Below are 11798 nucleotides of genomic sequence, written 5' to 3' on the forward strand. Positions count from 1 at the left end.
ATATCACCAAGACCAAGACCTTTACCACTTGAGCCAACCACTAGCAGAAACTATGGCCACGTACAAGCAACGTTCCCTAACTTTAATTACTGCTCATCCCCATAGCTTGTGCTTGTACTTATTACACTACAGTCATCTAACACACAAATGTAACTTGTCATGAACATACAACAAAAAAGGTTTCACTTTAAGGTTTTATCATTGTGCATGTCTATACCTTTTTATGATATTTGTAGCATCTTCTCACCCTAAGAGCTTATAATAGAAGCGTGGCTTTTCCACGACAGTTGGACACAAGGCATGCACAACTGTGCGTCAATACATATAAACATCCCCTAGGAGGCTGAATGATATTCATCACCAGAAGTTTTAGGATTCTTGCAAATTACCTGTTCAATATTTGTGGCAACAGCAAGGAATTTTTCCTCTTCACCTACAAACCTCATATCCACAATATCTTCATTGTATCCAACAAGTCTTCTGCTTAATGCTAATTTAAACATCCCTTCTGTGTGTTCTACAGGGGCAAAGAAAAGAAACTGTTGATCAGCAGTCACACAAACCAATCCTTGATCTACAGGCAGCATTACTGCAGATGTGAAGCCCCTATCCATGTCTGAGCTGGCAGTGATATCAGATGACTTTTGCTCAAACAAGCAAGCCGCACTGTAAAAATAACAAAACTTAAAATAAATGCAGTTTATTGTGAATGAACAATTCATGAGGACGAAAACCAGGAAGGCCCATAGGCCTCTCAGCCATTTAACCAGAGATATAATTCATCCAATCTATTAGGAAAACATCCTCATGTTGGCTTACCTTTCAGAGTTCCATATTCTTACAATCCCACGTTCACCAACTGTGACAAAATGAATTGCCGATGACACACTTTTTCTCTTCTCGCTTTGCTTATAGAATGAAGCCAGGAATGAAGCAAAGAGGCTCCCAGAACGAATCACACACACTGCTTCGAGTACCTCATATGTTAGAACGGTCCTTATGAAACCATAGCCATGAAGGTCCCACAAGTGCACAACCTGCAATGAACCTAAATATCAATTTTCAGCTGACACTATATGAACGCCCAGCTATTATAAGATCAGAAACAACCATACATGCATATAATACTTTTCTCAATAAGTAAACAGATGCATACAAAAAGCGCAGCACTTTGACATAAAGACATTCATATTTTCCTGAACAATAACTACCCCAATCTCATCACAAAACAAAATGCCCTATGATCTAAGAAACAACCATCACAGCTAAAAAAAAGATAACTATAGTAGGAAAATCAATTGAATGCTCTTATAATGTAACAAATGATTGTAAGCTGTCATTTGCCTTGATTATTGGAAATAGATTGAAGACCAGGGGAAAGGATAAGGAAAAAATTACCAATCTTGCCAACAAAATAAAGATATAACAATCTCATGAATGGGTGGGGAAAAGTCCTAGAACTCAGCATTTAGTTTTAAGTTACACAGAGAGACACTGCAAACAGCTTAAAAGGTATAAGCAATTTTCAAAACGAGGTAATTTAAATCACTATTTCACTTGATGCCCCTTTTTTAAAAAGCTACATAGGCTTTGCATTTTGTAAGAGAAAGCAGATGCACAACTTCAAACATGAGAAAACTCATGTACATATCAATGAATAAGAGTATTCCAGTATTAAGATAACCATATCTGTAATCATTGATCAGAAAAGGTAGAACTTTGCCTTATCTCTTCCAGCAGTGAGCAAGATCCTTCCATCTTCAGATACAGCAATAGAAGTTACTGCTGACTCATGTTTTTTAAATGTTGCAACACACTTCTTAGCTAAAAGATCCCAGACCCGTACTGTTGCATCCGCACTTCCAGAGAAAAGCTATAAAACAGTAAGAATGACAAGATGAAAATGCAATTGAAAACGTGATAGTGTCTTTTCTATCGGTAAACTAAGAGTTTTATTAATGATATGGTAGGCATAGCGCAAGTACATGGGAAATTAAAAACATGATAAGAGTAAAACAAATGATTGAAAAGAATAGGAGTAGAAAAAATAAAATTTGTCTTGAGTGGGATTAGATAAACAAGAGATGATCAGTCATGGTAATTTCTCTTTTAGAACAACACTTGCTTAATTTGATAATATAACAAATCCCGTGTTTCTTTTCTTAGTAGTAACATACAAAAAAGTTGCACAGCTGCAAAACTTGCAAAGAACAAAGGTCAAATGGATCATACTTTGGAAGACAAAGGCACCTCTAAAGGCAGCATTTTTTGTATGGACAGCTTCTTTAGGGAAGATACTCACTCTAGACAACTTATGGAAACGTCAAATCATAGTCGTGGATTGGTATTATATGTGTAAGAAGAGTGGAGAATCCGTTGACCATCTACTACTTCATTCTGAGATTGCCATGATTTTGTGGAATGAAGTTTTTGCTCGTTTGGGATTACTTAGGTGATGCCGAGAAGAGTAAGTGACCTCCTAGCTTCTTGGAGAGGCATTCGGGGCAACTCTGAAAATGCATCCATATGGAAGATGGTACCAATATGCCTATGGTGATACATTTGAGGGAAGAGGAATGATAGAAGCTTTGAAGACCAAGAGCGGTCAATGGATGAGATTAGAACTTTGTTTTTCAATACTTTACTCTATTTGTCGAGGGTAATTAATTTTCATAGCATGAACTTCCATGATTTCCTTGTATCACTAAATTAGTACGCTTAGGTGTTGCTCTTATATATGTCCCGTATACTTGGACTTTTGCCTACTCTTTTGATCAATAAAATTTTGCTTACCAAATAAAAAAAATTTGGATCACACTTACGGCCAGTGCGCATTCAAACATTCAGAAATAGATAAATCCCTTAAAGGTAAAGTTAGAGGGTTATATGGTAGCCCACAAATATCAGTAGTGGGGATGGATCCCATCTGTCTTGTGAGGTGTATTCGGAGGGGAGGAATGGTAGAAATTTTGAGGAGCATGAGCGGACCTTTGAAGAGCTTAAAACTTTCTTTTTCAATACTCTTTTTTGGGCAACTACTATAGGTTTTGATGGGCTGAACTTTCAATGATTTCCTTGTATCTTTTTTTGATAAGTAAATGATTATATTGATATAAATAGGCATAGCCCAAGTACACAAGATGGTATACAAAAAGTCACAACCAGTTAGAGAGAAGTAATAGAAACAAGAAAATCATGAAATTCGAGGCCACAACAATCTATAGCTATGGCCCAAAGAAAAAGAGTGCTAACAAAAAATAATCTAAGTTCTTCTAGTGAGCGCTCCTTGTCTTCAAATGTCCGGTCATTTCGCTCTTTCAATAGGCACCACATGATGCAAATCGGGATCATTTTCCACACCGCTGAGATTTGTGGGAAACCTCATAGATTTATCCAGCTGGCCATGAGCTCTATCACTGTGGCAGGCATGACCCACGCTAACTCCATTCTATTAAACACTTCATTCCATAACATTCCAGCCACCTCACAATGCAACAGTAAATGATCCTCACCATTTTTCCTACACATATAACACCAATCTGCTATGATCACCTTACGTCTCCGTAGATTATCTGTCATCAAGATCTTACCTAATGCTGTTGTCCATATAAAAAATGCCGCTTTGAGAGGCGCCTTGTTTCTCCATATCTTTCTCCAAGGGAATTGCGTATTTTTTGGTTGCGTAAGCAACTTATAGAAAGAACGAACCGAGAATTTATCTTTACATGTGGGTATCCACCACATTTTATCTGCTCCTTAGGTTCTCTACCTCATGGTGTATAGAAGAGCAAAGAACTCCTCAAAGTTGCCAACTTCTCAATCTTGATTAGCTCTAGTGAAATTCACGTTCCATTGGACTAGTTCCCCAAATGACTCCATGCAATTAGCCATCAAGGCATCTTTCTCACCTGCAATCCTAAAAATTGATGGGAATAAATCCTTTAGGGCTTGATCTACGCACCATAAGTCAGTCCAGAATTTTATTCTCGATTCATCGCCCAACACCAGTCTAGCATGCCGATTAAAGACTCCCCACCCTCTTCGAATGTGTTTCCAAATTCCCACTCCATAAACCCCATGGACCTCCCTAGTGCACCACCCCAACCCCCTCCCCCCCCCAACCTGCTTCCATATTTACAATCAATCATTGACTTCCATAGAACTTCCAGTTCCATATTATATCTCCACAACCATTTCTCAAGCAAGGCTCGATTGAAAATCCTCAAGTTTCTAATACCCAACCCACCCAAAGAGAGTGGAGAACATACCTTATCCCACTTGACTAGATGATACTTGAATTCTTTTCCTATCCCACTCCAAAGAAAATCATGATACAACTTCTCAATATAGTTCGCCACACTTACTGGAATTGGAAATAAAGATAAAAAATACGTTGGTAGATAAGAAAGAGTACTTTTGATATGGGTGATCCTACCACCTTTCGAGAGATATGATTTCTTCAAACCTACCAATCTGCGTTTATTCTTCTCCACCACTTTATCCCAAATCGATATAGACCTTGCAATTGCCCCCAAAGGAAGACCAAGGTAATTCCTGGGAAGAGAGGAAACCTTACATCCAAGAATACTAGCCAGCTGCCAGATGTTAGGAACATTACCCACTGGTACCTATTATGATTTATCAAAGTTCACTTTTAACCCGGATACCGCTTCAAAACAAAGTAATAATGCCCTTAGTGTTTGAATTTGGTTTTGTTTTGCCTCACAAAAAAGCAGTGTATCATCTGCAAACAATAAGTGAGATAGGTTAATGGTGCCCCTATTAGGATTACCCACTGAGAATCCCTCGATAAAGCCACTGTTCACCAAGGCTTGAATCATTTTACTAAGTGCCTCCATGACAAGAACAAATAGGAGTGGAGACAAAGGATCTCCTTGTCTTAGACCTCGAGAAATGTTAAACAAACCATGTGGGCAGCCATTCACCAATATGGAAAACCTCACCGTTGAAATACACCATCTAATCCATGAGCATCACTTCTCCCCAAAACCACACCTCTCAAGCACATAGAGTAAGAACTCTCAGTTCACATGATCATACACCTTCTCCATATCTAACTTGCATAGTATTCCCAGCTGGCTAGATTTTAGCCTATTGTCTAGGCATTCATTAGCAATGAGGACTGAATCCAGAATTTGCCTATCTTTAACAAAAGCATTTTGGAATTATGTAATGATCCTCCCCAAAACCTCTCGTAAGCGATTAGCAATCACCTTAGAAATAATCTTATATATCTCATTCACAAGGCTAATGGGCCGGTATATATCCCATTCCTTGTAGCTTTTTATGTTCCTAATTAGGTATTTCTCTTGTAGTTATCATGTGTGTCTCTACCTTTTGCATTCTTCAATAAAATTTTCTACTACTTGTTAAACAAACAGAATTTGATTATGCACTAGAACTTCCCCCAGATTACCGGATACACGGTTCTGGTGAGTAGGGCCGTGTATCCAAAATTCTCCCCAAGTGTGCGTCCAACGGACCCTACCTTGTTGGGGTTCCACATCATCAGAAAACATATAGAGACAAGACACAAGTTCAATTTAAAGGATAAGATTACCATGAATTGATGAAACATTTCTGCGGCTTTGAGCAGTGTGTTATCTGCAATTGGTGATGGGGTTTTATTTTAGGCTTTTATGAGGAGAATGGAAATGCAAGTGTACACAATTTATCTCATCTTTGTATGCAGGTGATGCTTTGGTGTTATGTGAGGCTGGCCTCCCCTTAGGAGCCACTTTCAAGGCAAAGGCAATTTGGGATGGAGTTATCGAGAAGATTGAGCAGCAATTGGCCGGATGGAAGCATATATATTTAACCAAAGGTAGTAGGCTCACATTGATTAAAAGCACTTTATCGAACTTGCTTGCATATTTCACGTCTCTCTTTCCACTCCTTGCTAGTGTGGGTAACTGCAACAAGAAGCTGCAGCGAGACTTCCTTTACAGGAGTGGGTTCCTGGGGAAGAGGCAAAATATCACTTGGTGAATTGGGCCAAGAAATGTTATCTGATTTTTCGGGTGGGTTGGGATTGGATTGGGGTTTTGTAATATGCTCAGGTTTAACAATGCATTATTGGGAAAATTCCTTTGTCATTACCAAAATGAGGGAATGACCTTATGGAAAGCAATAATAGATTCCACTTGATTGAGAGGAGAAGGCAAACAAAAGATTCTCTGAGTCCCATCCAGAAAAGGAATATTCAGTGTCCACTCCTATAGTATCCTTATAGCATCAATCACACATTCACCTTTTACTTACCAAAATAAAATAAAATAACCCATTTCCATGGAAGAATATTTGGAGGACAAGGGTTAATCTGGAGCTACGTATTTTTGCTTGGATAGCCTTAGGGAAGATTATTAGCATGAAAAATTTATGAGACATATTGGGGTGATTTTTTTTATTGGCACCGGGTGTCCAGGAAAAGCATTCCGACTAATCCCAGGGATGCACAGGCCCTCGGCAAAGAGTTTCCCGCAAGTGCACCTCAAGCAATTCAAGAGAAAAATCTCACAATCCAATGGCCCCTAGAGATTGTTTGCACACAAGGGAATTTGAACCTTAGACCTAGGGGAAGCATACCCCCAAGCCCAAGACCTTTACCACTTGAGCCAGCCCCTAGGGGTTTATTGTGGTGATTGATTGGTGTTGTATGTGTAAGAGGAGTTTGGATCATCTTCTACTTCATTGCAAGACTGCATGTGCATTGTGGAGTGACTTTTTCAGTAGAATTGATTTGGCTTGGGGCATGCCACAAAGTTGTGGACTTATTTTATGCCTCGGGAGGGTTAGGTTGCAACTGGCAAATTTCAACTGTGTGGAAGATGATTCCTACTAGCCTCATTTGGTGCATTTATAAGGAAAGAAATGACTTGGGGGTTGTTTGGAAAGTTAGATTTTATATCTCATTCTCATCTCAAAACTTCTCATAATTTTCTTCCCACACCACTCAAACACAACATTTTTCAATTTTTTCATCTAATCATTACAACTTTTCTAAAAAAAAAATTTATATAAGTAACTTTTCCAAACTTCCAAACAAAACACAAAAAACAATACAAATTTTTCAAATTTCAAAACAAAAAAAAAATGTTAAAAAATTATATTCAAACAATTTTTTTAACTTTATAATATTTTTAATCAACTTTTTTTCTCTCATTTCCCAAAATCCAATAAAATATTTTAACTCAAATCATTTCATTACTATTCAAAAACCATTTCACTATTATTCACAGAATTCTCATATCATCTCATCTCATTACCCAAACATGCCTTTAATCTTTGAGGATCATGTAAAGAACTTTGGAGGAGCTAAAAAAAAATTTTTATCAACAATCTTTTATCATGGACAGCTTCCATAAAACTTAATGGGTTAAATCTACAGGACTTTCTTGTATCTTTTTCTTCTTCTATTAGGCATATCTTTTGTATACTTTCTGCATAGTTTTGTGCATATTAATGACGAGTTAATTACTTATAAATAAGACACAAACCACTTTTGAGACCCCATACAATTGTTTTTTTTTTATTATTGGTGGCATACAATTGTTTTAAAGGAGGAAAGCAGGACCTTAAATCACATGTATATCCAAAAGCCATGCCTAACTTATTCTAAACAGCTAACCACATTTGTGATTACAAAATATCAACATGAATTAAATTTTCTGAAAATACAGCTTATAAAAGAAAATTTTCATGAAAATATTGGTTTGATTGGAAGGTTTTGTGTGCTCCGTCACCAACAACATGAAAAAGGTGCAACATTCTAAACTTGACATTAGAGGATACAAATAACCAAACATTCACTTTCTTATTTATCAAATATTTTATATCACATAAATAATCTATCACCTAAGAACATTCTGAACCTGTAAATGCTATTATACCTAGTTAGAGCTTTCAAAGTGGTTTTCTTTTCTTTGTTATTAAAAGTGTGCTGGGGGCACAACCCATGTACACATGAAATATACAAAGAGAACATCTAGCTAAGGTGGGGGAGGAGAACAATAATTCAGAAAATCTCCATAGGGTGAGAAGCAACTGTTGTGGGCAGTTGTCTTATCATACAACAATTGAGCATATAGGTATTCAGCTCTATTAGTGTTCTCTCACGACCTTCAAAATTGCGGGCTTTTCTTTCCATCCATATACTTGCATTAAATTAAGCACAAAGGAGCCATCTGCCATGCCTCTACATTCAATTTACCTAGTTTACCTCCCCATGCAACCAAGTGATATTTCTGTGAATATTTTCTCAGCTTTGACACAGAAGTTTGCAAAATTGAAACAATGTTTAGATAGTGTTCTTTGTATGATGTGAGAATATGAGATCCAAGGGACCATTAGCGACAGAAAAGATACTTCTTTTTTTTGCAATGCTTCAACAACCCCGAAAAGAGGAAAAAAGGAGAAATTTGAAGAGCCACAGCTGGATAATCCAGCAATGAAGAACAGGATTGTACGGACTCCAGCAGTAAACAGGATTGTAAATGGTTATTTATAGACTCAACAGAGTAAATTCTCTGAATCCCAAGATTAGAGAGCGAGAACCCAATATTGAAAACACAAGTACATTTAAATGTACAGCATCAAATACCAGTAAAAACAAAAGTATTATTTTCAGATTTTCATCTTATGTAATAGTTCAAGGTTTAGAACATACTTAAGAAGGATCAATCTGAAGCAACAAATAAAATAGTGAAGCGTAGCAAAACAAGGATACCATAAATCATCAACAAATGTCACCTCTAAAACACTGTAAACAGAAAAATAAGAGTATAATTGTCTTAAGTTGGAACTTACAAGTGTTCTATTCGTATCAGGATGAAACATAATACTAGAAACAACCCCTGTATGGCCCTTGAAGTAATGAGTGCAAAAGCCACCATCGACGTCCCAAACAAGGACTTTTCCATCAGCTCCAGCAGTTGCAAGTAATCCTCCGGACATGTGGCAAGCCATACCCATCACAGGACCTTCATGGCCCTATTCAACGTGAAAAACAAATATCAACTACGATCAGAAGAACAGTTCATACAACTATTATTAAGATGCTAAAAACCATCTACAAAAGTCTTTCATTTCTCTTAGAACCAGTGCCAGAAGCTGAGTGTTTTTCCTCCAGTTCTCAACTAGCTGAAAAGCCATGATATCACTTTTGTTTTTCCAGAACCAAACAAATCCCACGTAAATTAACCTAAAACCAACCGTACTTAGATCAGCTGAATTATTATTTTCGCTTTTACTACATCGAACGGAAAAAATATTCATTTTCTACAAGTAATAAAAAAATTTATAAAAAGAGCAAACTAAATACAAGACAAGGGTAGATTTTTTTTTCATTAGTTTTCTCAACAACCAGGCAGAGCATATTTCTATTTCCCTAATTTCCATTGGCATTCTTTCAATGTATCTGTTCTAAGAAACCAACGAGTGGCCAATTCAAAAGGCGTTACCTTCCAAGACCGCACGCACTTGAGGGTGGACAAATCCCAGACCCTAATCTGGCGACTGTGGCCGGCGGAGAAGAGCAACTTGTCATTGGGGCTAAGCGCCAAGGCTGTGGGGGCCTCCGAGTCCGTGTCTATCGTGGACCTTACCGAGGCGTTGGAAGAATCAACGATCCTGATGGATTCGTCGCATGCGCACGCGATGAATGAGCCGTCCGAAGAGACGGCGAAGGGTCCGCCCGTGTAGAACTGCTGAAGCGAGGGCACGCAGCGGTAGTTCTTCTTCAACGGTACGGTAGCCATGAGAGAGAGGAGGAGGGCAACTAGGGTTTAGGGGCGGGAAAGTTAGGGTTTTAAGGGTGAACCACATGCTCTTTTGTTTTTTTTTTTTTTTAATTAACTTGAAAAACTCAGTTCATCATTTCTATATTATACATTATACATCATTTTTTTAATTTTAACCTTTTATCAAATACGTGATGTATGAATCATGAGTAGAAGAATTTTTTAAATATAACAAGAATTTCTTTAGGTTAATCACCACTCAGTTACAATAAATTAATAGAGTCATGCTACTACTCGTTAAAATGAATTTGAATTTTATAAACATTACCTCCATTTTCATTCCACTTGATTTCACAAAGGAATAAGGATGTTGCTACTCGAGTGTATGAGTTTACTTCACTTGGCAATATCATGTGGTACTGCCATGTCATATTAAAAAAAAACAACAAAATGTAAAACTTATTTTTTATTTATTTATTATCACATGTATTAATTTGTCGCATAATGATTCACTAATTATAAAATCTCTGGATTCGTTTGAAAATTTAAACTCATTTTAACTCATCATTATAATTCTTTTAAATCTCAATATAAAATATAATAAAAAATTCTACTCTTTTAAATTTTAAAATAATAATAATAATAAATAATAATATTCTAATAATATTTTATCATCTTAATTCAGTTTAATATCCAAAAATTCCAAAATAAATCATTTAGTTCAATACCAAACAATAATGCTTCTAGAAGTTTCAATCTCCCTTATTTCTAAAATTATAAATCTATTCTATTGTACCAAATAAATATTACAGCCTACAATTGATGGGTATTATTTTATAGTCACTGCTATTAATAAAAAACAGAACGAGAAATGGATCGGAAGAGAAGATGCATGGCGATTGAGAAAAAATCTATTTTTTTTTCTTTGAATATGACCAGGTACTACATGGTACTGCCAGGTTCAATGATCCATTTGAGCAGTAAACTATATATAATATATATATAACTTTCAAATTCGCATGTAGACTATAAAATTTGTATGTGAACTACACATTATAGGAACCATTCAAAATTCGCCATGCGCAATGATAGCTTAAATATATAATTATAATCGATTCTTCTCCCTTAAATTTACCCAATGATTCGTTTGTTTTCGCTGAGATAATATGAATTGAGATAAAAATTAAAAGTTAAATAAAATATTATTAGAATATATTTTTTTAATATTATTTTTATTTTGAAATTTAAAAAAGTTAAATTTTTTTATTTTATTTTATATAAAAATTTAAAAAAATTGTAATTAAATGAGATGAGTTAAGATGAATTTTGAAAACAAATAAAGCCTAAGGGTGGGTTTGAATGTTGAAGTGAATTGAGTTGAGTTGAAATGATAAAATATTATTAGAATATTATTGTTTATTATTATTATTATTTTGAGATTTGAAAAAGTTAAATTGTTTATTATATTTTATATTGGAATTTGAAAAAGTTGTAATGATGAGTTAAGATGAGCTCAACTTCCAAACAAAGCCTAAGACCTCGTTTGTTTTCGGAGATAAGATGAGAAGAGATGAGATTAAAGTTAAAAAATTGAATAAAATATTGTTAGAGTATATTTTTTAATATTATTTTTGTTTTGGGATTTGAAAAAGTTGAATTATTTATTTTATTTTGTATTAAAAGTTGAGAAAGCTGTAATGATTAGATGAGATGAGATGAGATAAGATGAGATGAGATGTTTTTCCAAAACAAACGAGGCCTAAGAGTAAAGAGACCACAAACAGGCTAAATGCCAAGACTGGAGGCCAAACAAGATTATGCAAGTTTATGTAATTATTTAGAGATTCAAATCTTACACAAAACTAGGATTTGCCAGACTAAGGGCCGATCTTATTTCATCATTATAATTTTTTCAAATTCTCACAAAAAATATAATAAGCAATTCAATTTTTTCAAATCTCAAAATAAAAAAATTATATTAAAAAATTATATTCTAACAATATTTTATTCAACTTTCAACAAAACATTTCATTTCATCTC

At 35.6% G+C, this 11798-nt stretch overlaps 1 protein-coding gene across 1 annotated transcript; it reads right to left on the bottom strand.

Moving 5' to 3' along the window:
• Positions 1–320: 320 nt before the first annotated feature.
• On the bottom strand, positions 321–9853 carry LOC108999761 (transducin beta-like protein 3). The gene is made up of 5 exons (XM_035684740.1): positions 9480–9853; positions 8827–9009; positions 1724–1873; positions 820–1037; positions 321–666 (listed from the first exon to the last, which is right to left on the bottom strand). Exons 1-5 carry the CDS (start codon positions 9774–9776, stop codon positions 336–338), a joined length of 1179 nt encoding a protein of 392 aa, XP_035540633.1. The 5' UTR covers positions 9777–9853; the 3' UTR covers positions 321–335.
• Between the last annotated feature and the right edge of the window lie 1945 nt (positions 9854–11798).

The sequence above is a fragment of the Juglans regia genome, chromosome 13 (genome assembly GCF_001411555.2).
Source record: "Juglans regia cultivar Chandler chromosome 13, Walnut 2.0, whole genome shotgun sequence".
Lineage (NCBI taxonomy): Eukaryota > Viridiplantae > Streptophyta > Magnoliopsida > Fagales > Juglandaceae > Juglans > Juglans regia.